The sequence below is a fragment of the Podarcis cretensis genome (genome assembly GCF_951804945.1).
Source record: "Podarcis cretensis genome assembly, chromosome: 4".
In the NCBI taxonomy this organism is placed as follows: Eukaryota; Metazoa; Chordata; class Lepidosauria; order Squamata; family Lacertidae; genus Podarcis; species Podarcis cretensis.
In genome coordinates, this window is record NC_137173.1 from 5,020,280 (window position 1) to 5,037,099 (window position 16,820).

At 48.0% G+C, this 16,820-nt stretch overlaps 1 protein-coding gene and 1 long non-coding RNA gene across 9 annotated transcripts in view; one reads left to right on the forward strand and one right to left on the reverse strand.

The window, feature by feature from the left end:
- Positions 1-16,820, forward strand: part of LOC307215200 — a 244,378-nt gene that overhangs the window by 225,583 nt on the left and 1,975 nt on the right. The gene's annotated exons all lie outside the window — the stretch shown is intronic.
- ARAP1 (ArfGAP with RhoGAP domain, ankyrin repeat and PH domain 1) overlaps positions 1-16,820 on the reverse strand; it is a 156,846-nt gene that overhangs the window by 97,008 nt on the left and 43,018 nt on the right. The window contains exon 1 of one of the 8 annotated variants that reach the window (XM_079973319.1): positions 13,441-13,590. The exons of the other annotated variants lie outside the window; for them this stretch is intronic. Within the exon in view, the coding sequence (XP_079829445.1) occupies positions 13,441-13,463 (23 nt within the window). The 5' untranslated portion in view covers positions 13,464-13,590. Of the gene's footprint in view, positions 1-13,440; positions 13,591-16,820 lie in introns of those variants that run through there. 8 annotated transcript variants of the gene reach the window in all.

Sequence of the window (16,820 nt, forward strand, 5' to 3'; positions counted from 1 at the left end):
CCAGCAGGACTAAGCCGCTTCTGGCAAACCAGAGCAGTGCACAGAAACACCGTTTACCTTCCCGCCGGAGCGGTACCTATTTATCTACTTGCACTTTTTGGCATGCTTTTGAACTGCTAGGTTGGCAGGAGCAGGGACCGAGCAACGGGAGCTCACCCTGTCGCAGGGATTCGAACCGCCTACCTTCTGATCGGCACGTCCTAGGCTCTGTGGTTTAACCCACAGTGCCACCCATGTCCCATACTGTGATGTTGAAAACCAGATATCGCCCAGTCCTAGTAAACATACCCAACTCCCTCAACCGATCCTCATATGGCTTGGTCTCCAGACCCTTGATCATCTTGCTCAACCCTCTCTGCACAACTTCCAGCTGGTCTGTATCCTTCTTAAACTGGGGAGCCCAGTTCATGGCAGGGGGAGGTGTCCATTTCTTACACACACACAGAGTCCACATGAGCTCAGAAAAAAATCCCCTTTACAAAAGAGGCTAGTTAGGTTTCCAAGTTAATTCAAGAGCAGAGATTTGAGAAGTTCTTTCTTCTCCAGTGGTGAGGGCACAACTTCAGGCTCTGTAGTTGTTCCCTTTTCCTAATCAGCAGTTTTTCTAGATCTCTGCAGCCACAGCGGACCCCATTAAACTAAACCAGGCTGCTGCTGCTGCTGCTGCTTTTCAGTTCTTTTAGCTTTTGCAAGGTTCCGCCTCCCAAAAATTACATTCTGCAGTTCACTCGGCAGACCAGACCGTTCCTCCCTGGAGAAACCTCGTCCTGTAGAAAAACAGGTTCCCATGGCATCTGCAGACGCGAAACCTGCTTTTCCACTTGGCCGCTCGGATCCCTGCCAATGCACCACCGAGATCAGCAGCAAGGAGAAACCCAGACAGAAGGGGGAAACAGGACTCACTTGAAAGCAACAAAACACAACCATCGGGCTTCTAAAACGATTCTTGCGAAAACAAACATGCACACAGGCCTTAACTGGTCCAAAGAAAGAAAGAGGAACTATGGGGTGTGTGCGTGTGTGTGTGTGTGTGTGTGTGTGTGTGTGTGTGTTTTAAAAAAAAGCAAACCGTTTTTAAAAATGTGGGTCTCTCATTGCTTTCTTATGTATCCTTTCTGAACAAAGATATATTGAGGATGCATAGAATCATAGAATCATAGAGTTGGAAGAGACCACAAGGCCCATCGAGTCCAACCCCCTGCCAAGCAGGAAACACCATCAGAGCACTCCTGACATATGGTTGTCAAGCCTCTGCTTAAAGACCTCCAAAGAAGGAGACTCCACCACACTCCTTGGCAGCAAATTCCACTGTCAAACAGCTCTTACCATCAGGAAGTTCTTCCCAATGTTTAGGTGGAATCTTCTTTCTTGTAGTTTGGAACCATTGCTCCGTGTCCGCTTCTCTGGAGCAGCAGAAAACAACCTTTCTCCCTCCTCTATGTGACATCCTTTTATATATTTGAACATGGCTATCATATCACCCCTTAACCTCCTCTTCTCCAGGCTAAACATGCCCAGCTCCCTTAGCCGTTCTCGGCACTGATGGATCTCTCTTGACAAAGGGGAGCATTGATTTATGTGGTTATTATTTAAAATACAAGGTGGGCGTCTGTTGGTGGAGTAGGGCGTTCATCTCTCTAGCTGAGAGTCGGGGGGACATCACTGTCCCCCAGGTAAAAGATGGGGTGGAAAGGATGGGGGCCGGTTTTTGACCTGTGGCAGGATTTGTACCTGATTACAGTGGTACCTAGTGATGTATGGAAGAAGAAGGCTTTTGATGCTTTTGAATTCTGGTGCTGGAGGAGACTGTTGAGGGTCCCATGGACTGCAAGAAGATCAAACACATCCATTCCTAAGGAAATCATCCCTGAGTGCTCACTGGAAGGACAGATCCTGGAGCTGAAGCTCCAATATTTTGGTCATCTCATGAGAAGAGAAGACTCCCTGGAAAAGACCCTGATGTTGGGAAAGATGGAGGGCACAAGGAGAAGGGAACAAGAGAGGACAAGATGGTTGGACAGTGTTCTCGAAGCTACCAGCATGAGTTTGACCCAACTGCGGGAGGCAGTAGAAGACAGAAGTGCCTGGCGTGCTCTGGTCCATGGAGTCACGAAGAGTCAGACACGACTAAACAACAACAACAACAAACACAGTTTTACCTCGGGTTAAGAACTTAATTCGTTCTGGACGTCCGTTCTTAACCTAAATAGCCATTCAACCTCCATTTAAAAACCCCCAGCAAAGCTGAGTCCATTCCACTGTCGAACAGCTTTCTATTATTACATGTGAACACCCATTCTCATTTGGTGATATTTATGAGATATTTTAAGATATATATTGCAGCTATGTTGCACTCTGATGGTGTGTCCTAATGGATTTCTTGATGGTTTGTTTGTTTTTTATTTCACGCACACTGAGAAGAGACACCTATTGCTTATTTAAAATATGTGATTTTACTATTACTAAGAAGTTGCGGGCGGACATGGAATTTGTATTTTTAGGGAGAATGCACTGGTTTTTGTTGAGGTGTAAACCACACAGATTTCCTGGAGCAGTACAAAATCTTGTTATTATTATTAACCATATTGAACTTGCATACTCAGTGCTATTTTTCCAGAAAAACAGGTGCTGGAGCTCACATTTCTCCCTCGTTCTCTTAGAATGGCAATGGCACCCACCTGAGAGGTGCCGGAACTGAGGTCCTGAGAGCTCCACCTGGAAACAAAAGCCCTGTCTACACTGCTCCAGGATATAGGTTTGTTGACTTACTGTTGACTGCTTCATATTTCAACAGAACTCTCTAAGCGGTTGGGGAAACCCTAAAAGTGGCAGTTTGCAAAAGACGGTACAATACGTGCCGAGTGTTCGCTGCAAGCCACCCCCCACAGCGCAGTGAAATGCGGAAAGCTACAGCAGACTCTCACCACATGTGCAATCGACAACTGCAAAAGAGGCGCCTGGCCAGTGGAGCGAGAGAAGGGAGGAAAGCCAAATGAACTCATTGCAAAGTCCCCAAATGCAATAAGAGATTCCTGCCAAACGCCAGGGCCCCGTTACATAAACGTTTAGACCAGAAACAGACAGAGAGGGAAGGGAGAGTTCATGCACAAGGAGAGTGCACTGGGGGGAAACCTGTTGCCACATCCGGAAGATCAAATGTTGACCAAAGAGAGCAACGCCAAACAGAGTGGGAGGTTCCTGCCCTCCCCCCCAAAACACACACACAGAGAGAGACTTTAAAACAACAGTTCTCAACCTGTGGGTCCCCAGATGTTGTTAGACTACAACTCCCATCATCGATACAATAATCTTTATTGTCATTGTCCCATACAGAACAACGAAATTGAAAAATCTACATCAGACATTCAAAAACCCACAAGTCTGCTATCCCAGCTATCCCAGCCTGGTTAGCCCCTAAAAACTCTGATACCCCATTTTTAAATACAATATACTCCCATACAGACTACCTTACACTGCGTTTAAAACCAAAATTGCATTTGGATAGAAACTGTTTCTCAGGCGGCAAGTCCTGGTCTTGATAACCCTGGACCTTCTTTTCCAGAAGGCAGTATCTGAAAGAAGTCATTTCTGGGGTGCGCACTATCCTGCGCTATCTCTGCAGCTTTCTTATGGCACCTGGAAGCGTAGATTTGATCCAAGGTGGGAAGAGTGCACCCAAGTATTCTCTCCGCAGTCTTTACAACCCTGGACAGCGTTGTTTTTCCCCTGACCGTGCAGCTCCCAAACCACACATACTGACCCTAAGTTAATACACTCTCAACAGGACAATGGTGAAATGCCATCAACAGGTCCTTTGAGAGATTGTTTTTCTGGAGGATTCTCAGAAAATATAACCTCTGCTGTGCTCTCTTCATCAGGTCTTTGCTGTTTTCTCCCCAGGTTAGGTCATCTCACATCTCCATTCCCAGAAATCGAAACACCGAGACCTGTTGCACACACTTCCCCTCAATAATAAGTGGCCTTGCTAGCTAGGGGTGATGGGAGTTGTAGTCCAACAACATCTGGGGACCCACAGGTTGAGAAAGCCTGCTTTAAAAGAACAAAATAACACAGAGAGAGACACACACTTTAAAAGAGTGGAACTGACCTGAATGCAAAGAACAGAGGAGATCAGAAACAGCAAAAGAGGAATCCTGGCTGGCCTCATACAATCATAGAACTAGAGAGTTAGAAGGGACCCCCAGAGCTCATCAAGTCCAACCCCTGGGATGCAAGAACCACAGCTAAAGGGTCCCTGGCAAGTCCAAGCTGCAACAGAGTCCCCCTTACAGGGCTGGCGTCCAGGCTCTGGGGTTACTTCTGGGGTCACTCTTGTAGCCTGATGGGATTGGGGGGGGGCAGACACCCTATTCTTGGCTCCCGGACAGCCAGCCTCTGGGCAGGCTTGTGAGGGCAGTGGCGGAAGTTTACATGGGCAAATCCAAATGGGCCTGGCTCTCCCTGGGCTGCCGTCTCTATAGAAACGAGCGTCAGCCATCCATGCGGGAAACAAAGAGGCAGTAATCCCTGCTCCGAGAAGCTGAATGGAAAAGGTGCGCCAAGCGAGAGGGTACTGTCAAGCTCATAAGACTTTGGGTAAAGTTCTTATCGCGGCAAAACGGAAGAGTAATGAAATTCCTTCTATACAAGATTGGGTTCAAAAGCTGACAGCATATGCAGAATTAGACGGTCTATCAGAAAAAAATAAAGAATAAACCAAAACAGGAATTTGTTTCAAAACGGGAGGTTTTCAAAGAATATTCGAAATATAAATTTAGTAGTTTAAACTCGGTTGCGGCCTTCGAGGAACTTCAGTAACAGTTGCAAGGCAGATATAAGAATTAAGATATATTAAGAAAAAGCTTAATGACGATAAAAGTGTGTATTGGCAATAAGTTATATGAAATCGAAATATGGAATAGACGGGAGATTGGGTCTTTAGTGTTAAGACCAATTTAGGTCTTATTGTTTGTTAAGAAAATTCTGTGTCTATTGTTATTGCTGTGTGGAATTCGGTATTTGTGTTTTCCCTTTTTTCTTTTCTTGCTGTATCAATAATAAAAAATAACTTTGGGTAGAAGCTCTGCGCCACCTTCACACGCATCTGGAGAAAGGGGTGTGGCCAACGCAGCGCTAAAAGTGTGCCAAAAATGAGCATCAGACCCCATCTGGTAGGGGGCGGAACAAAATGCATTTGGGGCGCAAATGCCAAATGAATGCCGATTAGCCAGACACAATGAGGGCAAGAACTGCAACGAAACTGCCTGCGAGAGGCCTTCTTGTGTCCATATCTAGAGGTTTCTGCTCAATTAATATTGCAAAGTAATGTTAGATTCATATTCGGCCCTTCGTCACAAGAGCTTCACGCAAGGTAAAAACACAAGTAGATTGTTAAAATAAAATAAAAGCAATAACCCCCCCCCCACTTCATACAAAGACATTTTAAAGGCTGTAGAATATCAATCAGACAAAGTACCGTATTTTTCGTCCCATAGGACGCTCCGTCCCATAGGACGCACCTAGTTTTTTGGGGGGGAAATAAAGGAAAAAAATTTTTCCTTTATTTCCCCCCCAAAACCAGGTCGGGGAACAGTGGGATGGCGGCGCTGCGCCTCCCCGCTGTCCCCCGAGCTTGTGGGGCTGGCCGATGTCTGCCTGGCCCGCGGGGCGCTCTGCTTAAGGGTGCCCCACGCGCCAGGCGACAGGCTGCTATTCGCACTCCCGCGGGCTCCCCAGGCTTGCTGATAGCTTCCTGAAGCCTGGAGAGCACCGACCCCTCTCGCTCTCCAAGCTTCAGCGAAAGCCTGTATTCACCCCATAGGACGCACACAGATTTCCCTTTCATTTTTGGAGGGGGGAAAGTGCATCCTATAGGGCGAAAAATACAGTACATAGCTTGAAAAAATAATGGGAGAGGTAACAGAAGCTATCTGACTACTAAGCCAGCTTTGAGATCACCCTTACAACTTTGTTCAAAGTGATAACCAGCAATCCAGGGGAGCTTATTTCCGTCAAAGAAGCATAGGATTGCAGAGTTGGAAGGAACCCCAAAGGCCATCTAGTCCAACCCCCGTAATGCAGGAATCTCAGTTTGATCATCCATGACAGATGACCATCCAAACTTTGCTGACTGGCAGAAAGTTCTTCCTTATATTTAGTTGGAATCTCCTTTCATGGCTGCGAGTCCTACCCTCCCCAGCAGGAGAAAACAAGCCTGCTCCCTCCTCCATGTGACAGCCCTTCAGATATTTGAAGAGTGCTATCCGATCTCCTCTGAGTCTCCCCTTTTCCAGGCTAAACCTACTCAGCTCCTTCAACCGTTCCTCATCAGGCATCCTTTCCAGACCCTGGATCTTGGTCACTCTCCTCTGCCCACCTTCCAGCTTGTCAACATCCTTCTTAAATTGTGACGCCCAGAATTGGACCCAGTATTCCAGGTGGAGTCTGACCACAGCAGAATACAGTGGTACCATTACTTCCCTTGATGACTTTGAGTAAACTGTTGTTTTAAACCACAATCCCCCCCCTTCAGTGTCTCCCCCTTCTCACGCCCATGCTATGGCCTTTGGTTTGATGCAACCTGCCTTCCCCTTGCTCCCCTACCGACCCTTGACTTTGTGCAAATCCAGGATTGTAATACAGCCCCACGGATCCTCCAATGGGAGCAGTGTGACGACAGCCTTGCATTTTTATGGATATAGGCAGAAAATCTGCCAGGAGTCAAGCACATTTTGCACCTGGCTATGGGCTACTTGCAACCCAGGGAGGCAAGCACCAGGCAGACCCAGGGCGTCTCCAGCTCCTAGAGGTGAATGCCCAGGGATCCTTGGATCTTGCCCATTTTCACACACAAGCAACACATCCTGTAGAATTCTATCTGTTATATTTTATCTGAACAATCAGAACAAATTTCAGGAACCCAAAAGGTCATACTGAAATACCTGAGAACCTTGGAAGTCAAACGGAATCTGTTCCGGAAGTCCATTCGACTTCCAAAACATGCGGCTTCCAATTGGCTGAAGGAGGCTCCTGCAGTCGGACGCTTCCAAAAAGCGTTCAAAAACTGGAATGCTCACTTCCAAGTTTTGATCATTCGGGAGCTGGTTTATTCAGGAGGCAAGGAGTTCGAGATCCAAGGCACGACTGTACAGTCATACCTCGGGTTGCGAACGTGATCTGTGCGGGAGGCACGTTCACAACCCGCAGCGTTCACAGCCTGAAGTGTCGCGTGTGCGCACACGCAATTCGGCGCTTCTGCGCATGCGTGTGACGTCATTTTGCGCTTCTGCACATGCGCCGAAACCTGGAAGTAACCCGTTCCGGTACTTCCAGGTTCGGCACCGCCCGCAACCCAAAAACGAGCAACCCGCAGCGTTCATAACCCGAGGTATGACTGTATATGACTTTTGTGCTGTCTGGCCCCAAAATGACAACTAGGCATTCTGTTTTGGCAACTGTAACCCTGGTTTAAGGAGCCATTTGGCGTCTAGCTTATACACCTGAGTTTCTAACACTGCAGATATGTTTTTATTCTATGATAAGAGATTCCTGGGACGCGGGTGGTGCTGTGGGTTAAACCACTGAGCCTAGGGCTTGCCCATCAGAAGTTTGAACCCCTGTGGCGGGGTGAGCTCCCGTTCCTCGGTCCCAGCTCTTGCCAACCTAGCAGTTTGAAAGCAAGTGCAAGCAGATAAATAGGTACCGCTCCGGCGGGAAGGTAAACGGCGTTTCCGTGCGCTGCTCTGGTTTGCCAGAAGCGGCTTACTCATGCTGGCCACATGACCCAGAAGCTGTACGCCGGCTCCCTCGGCCAATAAAGCAAGATGAGCGCCGCAACCCCAGAGTCGGCCACGACTGGACCTAATGGTTAGGGGTCCCTTTACCTTTTAAGAGATTCCTATATGAAATAAACAACAATTTTTAGGAATGCCTCTACCCAAAGACGCATCTTGGTGTGTATTAAACTTCACGACACACTCAAGCGTGGAAACATGCAGAGGGTCAGAGAGTTGGTGACCCCCAGTCTGTGCTGCCCATTGTTCCTAAATGCATATGGAAAAGACTTGCCCTCTCTGCACCCAAATTAGCGCTGTCTGAGAGAACCCTAAATATAGATGCCGGAGAGGGCAAAGGAGACGGAGAGGCCAAGCAGACCACAAGCTGGAGAGAAAGAGCTGAAAGAAACTCCCCTCTCCCCAAACTCAGCACCCGCCTCAGCTGCAGGAACAGAGACTCCCTTGTCTCCCGACAGCACTGGCCGCAAAAAAGAGCCAGAATCCTGTTAATTATTTCTTTACAGCCCTGTCATTAGGTTCTGGAAAGATGGAGACGGGAATAACCCAAGCCAGCTCCTTGTGAGGAAATGCTCCACCATTCTCAAGGCTGCTTTCTAGGCTGGTGGAATTGCAGTGTTGGAAGGGGCCCCCCGAAGGTCATCAAGTCCAACCCCCTGCATTTAGGAATCTGGCCGCACTGGGCGAATTAAGAATGTGGGTCACAATCTTCATAATTCGTTTGGGGAGAAGGAGAGAGGAAAGCCATTTGTTTAAAGTGGAATCGCAGAAGCTGAAGGCACCCAAAAAGCACCTAGTCAACCGCTCCCCCTGCAACGCTGGAATCACAACCAAATTAAATGGCCGCTTCTTGTAGATTAAAAAAAAAAATCCCTGTTCCTTTGCCAGGAAAGGAAAATTTCTGGCTTATAAGCATTAATTCCTGCTTAGTGCTGCCTATACTAGGGTTACCAGACGTCCCTGTTTCCCGGGGACAGTCCCCGGATTTGCGAATAATCCCCGGACAAATTCCATCCCCGGAATGTCCCCGGATTTCATCTAATGTCCCCGGGAAACGAAGCAGCGGCAGTCTCAGGAGCACGGAGCAGTTGGCTCTCCAGGAGCTGCTTGGAAGTCCCCATATGACGGTGGTGCAGGGGCTCAAAGATGCAGCTTTCTGGGCTGCCTCCACCTTCCCTGAGCCCAGCAACTCAGGTGTCAAGGGAGGCTTCATGCTGCCTATCGGAACAGCCTCCAAACTCTTACTTGCGTGCAAGCAGGGCTAGGATCTCTCAGGTGTGAAAGAAGGCTTCACGCTGCCTATCAGAGCTTGAGTGCAAGCAGGAGGGGACAGGGATCTCTCATTTAGGCAATGGGAAGCCTCCCTTCCCAGCCGAGGGATCCCTGCCCCCTCCCGCTTGCACGCAAGTAGGAATGGGATTGGGGCTGCTCCGATGGGAAGGGAGGCATCGTGCTGCCTGAGCCTCGCTGCTGCCGCTCTCGGCCCTCCTTTTCCGCCTTCCATGCCTGACCCACCATGCAGCGCTTCCCCCACCACCACCACCGAAGAATCAACAACTCAGGGGTTGCCTAGGCTCATGGAGAAAGGAGATAGAAGCCTCGGAGGAAGGGGAAAGGTGGTGGTTGAGGTTAAGGCGGCGGCCACCCCTCTCGGGAGACAGTGGAGGAACGCGCCTTTGGGGATGATCTCAAATTGCTGGGAGGTTGGAGCCTGCTGTTGCTGTATAGACCGTTACAGGAGAGACATGTTTTGTTGCAGCCGGGGCAGATGAAGGTGTCCGGTTGCGCTGATGCAGACGCACCTGGGTGTTTGGTCTCTCTGCACTCCTCCCAGCGGTCATTCCTCCTCCGGTCACTACTGTGGATGCACAACCTGTCTCCAGGCAGTCGTCCGCGAGGGATTCCCACACAGTGGTGTTGCTGTTGCCAGCCTTAGTGACGTTGCACAATCTTTGTGGACCGTTAGAAACTCAGGTATATAAGCTGGGTGCCAAATGGCTCCTTAAACCACAGTTAGGTAAAGGTAAAGGGACCCCTGACCATTAGGTCCAGTCGTGGCCGACTCTGGGGTTGTGGCGCTCATCTTGCTTTACTGGCTGAGGGAGCCGGCGTACAGCTTCCAGGTCATGTGGCCAGCATGACTAAGCCGCTTCTGGCGAACCAGAGCAGCGCACAGAAACGCCGTTTACCTTCCCGCCTGAGCGGTACCTATTTATCTACTTGCACTCTGATGTGCTTTCGAACTGCTAGGTTGGCAGGGACCGAGCAGCGGGAGCTCACCCCGTCGCGGGGATTCGAACCGCCGACCTTCTGGTCAGCAAGTCCTAGGCTCTGTGGTTTAACCCACAGCTCCACCCCACGTCCCCTAAACCAGGGATACGGTCGCCAAAACAGAATGCCCTGTTGCCATTTTGGGGCCAGATGGCACAAAAGTCATATATTTCAGTACGACCTTTTTGGTTCCAGAGATTCGTTCTGATTGATCAGATAAAATCTAACTGATAGAATTCTACAGGATGCGTTGTTAGTGTGTGAATGCAGTCCTGATCTGAGGATACCCAGGCATGCAGCTCCAGATGGTGGAGACGCCAGGCATCATCCTGGCACCCGGGCATCTTCACTTGGGGTTCTGTTCTCTGCCCCATCTTCGGCAAAGGCCTTTTCAGTGGTGGCTCCACAAAGGGAAATCTCTCGGGAGGTGCGCTAAGCTCCCCCTTGGCCCACTTTGAGGTAGGTCTAAGAAACATTTTTTATCCGAGTGGAGTAAATACGTGAATTATTTGAAAAGCAATTGTAATCAACAGATTACGCTAGCAGGATTGCAAGAAGTTTTGTAAAGAGGATTAGGCGAAATATTGCAGAGAAAATTATGATGAAAATTTTTAGTGAAGGACTATTAAAAGTAATAGTGAAATTAATGAAATGCAGATTAAGTGATAAAGATTGAAAAATCTTCAGATGTACAGTCATACTGAAGTAGCTTCGGGATGAAGCATGTTACTTCCGGGTTTCGTCGCTTGCGCATGTGCAGATGCTCAAAATGACATCATGTGCATGCGCAGAAGCAGTGAATCGTGACCTGCGCATGCGCAGACACGCGGACACGGGTTGCGTTCAGTTCAGGATGCGAACAGGGCTCCAGAACGGATCCCGTTCGCATTCAGAGGTACCACTGTAGTTGATGGAAGTCCAAAACATTGTATAAGATAAGAAAATATGTTATATGATTTTTGGAAATTATATGTATGTATGTATGTGTGTGTGTGTATAAAAACATTTTTTATCCGAAAGGCATGTTCTCATTTATTGCTGCTCTCTCTCTCTCTCTCTATATATATATATGAATAAATCATATTTATTTATTTCATAAAATTTATACCCTGCTTGACTGTTAAAAAAAAAACTTGAAGCATTTTACAAAAGAGATAAAAGAATAAAATTATCAATAAAAATCAAATTATCAATAAAAATCGGGGGAAGTCCTGATGTTAACAGTGAAAAGCCAACCTTGGGGAAAAAACACCCTGTGTTTCTGTGTAGACTGCAACATATGCATTTTCCAACCTATTCAATATTGTTTTATGTAATAATTCGAATTTTAAGCAGGGGGTGGCACGTTAGTTAATCAATCTACTGAACTGATTAACATGGGGATAACCAACTTTGGAGTGGGGGAGAACATACACTCTTTATCCCAGCCTTCACCAGCCAGATGTTTTTGGACTACAACTCCCAGCTGGCTGGGAGGGCTCCAGGCTGATAAAATACATTTCCATTTGATTTGTTATCAAAGATTCCTTTCAGCAGCCAGAAAAGCCCCAATAAATCCTAGTCATCTTTCACCCATGTTTCTCATGACAGGGGAAACTATCCTAGTCCGGAATCAATAACCCTGATAAGTGTTTTCCAGGGAACTTTAGATTTCTGCTTTGCAGGGGGTTGGTCTAGAATGATGATCTTTGGGGGTCCCTCCTGATTCCACAATTCCATGATTCTGCCAGTACCCTCTCAGTCTTGGAGCATCAGCGAGTCTCCTGGGGTTCAACTCTTCACAAAGCTTCAACAAAGTTTCCCAACTTCTACACACATATAAATCTCATAGAACCTCAGACCTTCCAGGAACAAAGCCCCAAACTGGGAGAAACCAAGCAGCTTTAAAAAATAAATAAATCCATATCAAGAAAGTTACATTTCTCCCTCTCCCCTACACAAGGCGATGTTTTCCCCACCCCACCCCCACAAAAGCCCCAAATCTCCTTCCAAAATATGTCGGCACAGAGCAGTTTTCAACAGCCCGGAGGCGAGATCAATAGCGGTAAATCAGAAAAAAAAGGCAGACAGGCATGTTGCTAAAGAGGCAGGGAGAATTAACAGCATCGACCCACACAAAGCAAAAGTCATGCCTCTCCTTTGCTGCTTTCCTTTCAGCTCCTTGCTTTGCAAAAAGGAGACAAGTCCAAGTTTGTCCTCAGATCTGTTACCTGGGGGAAGTGGCGGCGAAGGCGGAGACCTCTGCAACCCCTGGCAGGCAGGCTGGCTCCCAAATGCCAGCGGGGCACAAGAGAGCAGCGAAGAAGGGGGTGCCCCTTTTCTGTCCTTTTGTCTCAAAGATCCCCCTTTAGAGAGCTGCCCCAGAGAAAAAGAAAGAGAGAGAAAGGGAGGGCCCCCCCCTCCAGATTACCTGGAAAAGCCAAGAGACCACAACCTTTGCAGAGCAAACTTTTTCTTGTTGCTTTTGGCAAAAGCGCTTCCTGATAGGACTTCCTGAAAATTGAAGAGAGAGAGAGACAGCGGACAGGCTGCTTTCAAGAGAGAGAATATGAAAGTGGGAGAGAGAAAGCGACAGCACCCAGAATCCACCACGGCTGGCAGGCTTCCTCCTCTCGCAGAAACTTCTTTTCATTCTCCTTTTTTGTTTTTTGCACAGACCCCGGACGTTCTGAAGGGTCTGGCCTTGAAAGAGAGAGAGAGAGAGAAGACAATCTGCGTTGCTCAGAAACACGAGGGCTGCAAAAGAGAGAAGCAACCTCACTGTGTTTAAGAGTGTCTGGCTTTTGTTTTGTAATTGCTATAACATTTTAAGGGTGCACACACTGCGCAGAATACCATTCTATCACCCTTGGGCGTTTAGGAAATAAACCCTGAGAAAACTGTCCTTTATTTTAGCACACAGAACAATCCCGAAAGCCATCTTGTCTCTCCTAATGAATCGAAGTGTTTCCTCTGCAGAAGCAAATGCCTTCGATAAACTTTCCCCAGTTCTTTTCAAATCCTATGGATCCTGTTTTAAGGGCGTATTTGATGTATGGGTAAGGTGGGCGTGTGACCTTTGATTCAAGAACTAAGTCATTTACAATCTCAAAAGAATGGCTGAAGCGGGAGATAACCAGAGCACGCACCACTCTGGCAAGACAGTCTGCGGGCAGGGATGGTCTCATCCTGCGTACCAGATGGAGCTGGTAGACACCTGCCCTGGAGACAGAACTGACCTGCGCCTCCATGGACAGATGTGAGTCCAGAATGACTCCCAGGCTGCGCACCTGGTCCTTCAGGGGCACAGTTGCCCCATTCAGGACCAGGGAGTCCCCCACACCTGCCCATCTCCTGTCCCCCCCAAAACAGTACTTCTGTCTTGTCAGGATTCAACCTCAATCGATTCAGAGACGCCATCTGTCAGACGTGTTCCAGAAGGGGCCACATCGCTAAGGTCTGCCGATCGGCTCCGTCTGACACCCCCCCTTCACCGACTCGCAAGTCCAAGTCTTCACTCCAGTCTGCCAAGGAAAGCTGTTTCGCTCTCACCAACTGCCGCTGACCGTCTGGAACCACAATTGGCCAAACCAACTCGCCTACACTGCCACCCTCCCTACAACCATCTCCAGACACTCACACAGGACCTGTGTCAGAGGTAGAGCTGGGTAGATAGTTGGATGAGATAATTTATTACGGTCAAAGACCAGCTTACATAACATAACGCAATAAAAACAGCGTTCATAAAGATAAATTATACAATCAGAGCAGATTGCAGCAATAGCTCATGAGTTAAAATTGAGATATATACATACACCTGTCCAAATGAGATTTGGGCTACCATAAAAATTGACCCTGAGGCACCCCAAAGGGCAACTTCAGCATTTTCCTAGTAAGCTATTTTATTCTAGAGGATGATCTGTACCTACAAATCTGGGCGCAGAATCTGGCTACCAGCCAGCTCATCTTGTGATCTTTGCCTAAGAGGACAGAATTCAGTCTTGTCCCACTTTCTGGCCTAGGAGGAACGAGCCGAACCACGGCATAACAATTTTGCAATTACATCCCTGTAAAGCTTTGGTTTTCCCAGTAGTGATGTATGGAAGTGAGAGCTGGACCATCAAGAAGGCTGATCGCCGAAGAATTGATGCTTTTGAATTCTGGTGCTGGAGGAGACTCTTGAGAGTCCCATGGACTGCAAGAAGATCAAACCTCTCCATTCTGAAGGAAATCAGCCCTGAGGGCTCACTGGAAGGACAGATCGTGAAGCTGAAGCTCCAAGACTTTGGCCACCTCATGAGAAGAGAAGACTCTCTGAAAAAGACCCTGAGGTTGGGAAAGATGGAGGGCACAAGGAGAAGGGGACGACAGAGGAAGAGATGGTTGGACAGTGTTCTCGAAGCTACCAGCATGAGTCTGACCAAACTGCGGGAGGCAGTGGAAGACAGGAGTGCCTGGCGTGCTCTGGTCCAGGGGGTGACGAAGAGTCGGACACAACTAAACGACTAAACAACAACAACAACAACATGGTTCTCCCCCTCCTCAACTGAAACCCACAACCGCCCTGTGAGGTAGGTTAAGCCAAGGTCACCCAGGGAGCTTCATAGCCAAGTGGGGCATTCGAACCCTGGTCTCTCAGGTCCCAGTCCAGCACTATAAGCACTAAACCACGCCGGCTCTCAAGCAACAAAGCAATACATTTCATCATATTTAAAAATCTACAAAAATGACAGCAGATAATATCTCCCTGACACCCTTCGTATATGCACACACACATCCCAAAGGCCTGAACAAAAGAGGAGAAATTCCAAGCTGAGCCTGAACATGGATAGAAGTGGGATTTCCCCAGGCAGGGAGTTCCACTTGTGGGGGCCACCACCGTGAGTGCCCTGCTACTGCTTGCTTTCATGTACAGTGTCTCTATAGACCCACACTGGCTCCCAAGACGTTTCCAAGCACAATTCAAAGTGTTGGTGCTGACCTTGAAAGCCATAAACAGCCTCGGCCCAGTATACCTGAAGGAGCATCTCCACCCCCATCGTTCAACCTGGACACTGAGGTCCAGCTCCGAGGGCCATCTGGCGGTTCCCTCCCTGTGAGAAGTGAGATTACAGGGAACCAGGCACAGGGCTTTCTATGTGGTGGCCCCCGCCCTTTGGAATGCCCTCCCACCAGATGTCAAAGAGATAAACAACTACCAGAATTTTAGAAGACGTCTGAACGCAGCCCTGTTTAGGGAAGCCTTTAATGTTTAATAGATTATTGTATTTTAATATTCTGTTGAAAGCCACCCACAGTGACTGGGGAAACCCAGCTAGATGGGCGCGGTATAAATATTATTATTATTATTATTATTATTATTATTATTATTATTATCATTATTATTATTATTATTATTTCAGGCCGAGGAAGCCGGCATTTGTCCACAGACAGCTTTCTGGGTCATGTGGCCAGCAAGGAGCTCACAGTGGAACACACAGTTCTCTCACCAACACACTCCAAATTCACCCTCACAACAACCCTGTGAGGTAGGTTAGGCTGAGAGGGAGTGATTGCCCAAGGTCACCTAGTAGGATTCAAGACACAAACGTATCGCACCATTATTATTATTATTATTATTATTATTATTATTATTATTATTCTCCAGGTTCTCAGACAAGGTTGTTTCCTTTCAACTAGAGATGTTTGGGGGGGGGTTCTTGTGCATGCAGAAAATTGGCACCCCCATCTGTGCTCCTTTAAGATTCCTGCATCGTGGGGGTTGGACTGGATGACCCTCGGGGTCCCTTCCAACACCGCAATTCCATGATTCTACAATGTGGGCCGGACTTGAACAGGAGACATTCCTGGGACACCGTGCCTGTTAACTTACTTCTCTCACTGGGTTCTCGGCTGAATTGATTTCAACACGAGGTGGCAGCATCACCCAAAAATAGGCTTCGTCACAGCCTCACCGGCTATTTGCCCTCAAAAAGGATGTTCTATTCTACCCATCTTGCCAACAAAGGTCCGTATAGTAAAAGCTCTGGTTTTCCCAGTAGTGATGTATGGAAGTGAGAGCTGGACCATAAAGAAGGCTGACCGCCGAAGAATTGATGCTTTTGAATTATGGTACTGGAGGGAGACTCTTGAGAGTCCCATGGACTGCAAGAAGACCAAACCTATCCATTCTGAAGGAAATCAGCCCTGAGTGCTCACTGGAAGGACAGATCCTGAAGCTGAGGCTCCAATACTTTGGCCACCTTATGAGAAGAGAAGATTCCCTGGAAAAGACCCTGATGTTGGGAAAGATGGAGGGCACAAGGAGAAGGGGACGACAGAGGATGAGATGGTTGGATAGTGTCTTCGAAGCTACTAGCATGAGTTTGACCAAACTGCGGGAGGCAGTGGAAGACAGAAGTGCCTGGCATGCTCTGGTCCATGGGGTCACGAAGAGTCGGACACGACTAAACGACTAAACAACAACAAATTCTACCCATCTGAGCTGATTTGCTGCTCTTTGGGACAGTTCACAAATGCTCATCGCTCTTTAAGATCTCTTCTGCACAGTTTCTGAAGGATTGTAGCTCAGAAAGCAAACTGCAGCCCAGGTAGGAGTTCAAGTTTCACCTCACCTGGCCAAGCTCATGGCAAGCCCAAACGCAGGATCCGAGCAGAACAGCCCTGTCCCCTCCTGTGGTTTCTGGAAACTGGCATTCAGAAGCATTTCTGCCTCTGACCGTGGAGGGAGAACAGAGCCATTGTGGCCAGGATCCATGAACAGCCCTCTCCTCCTCC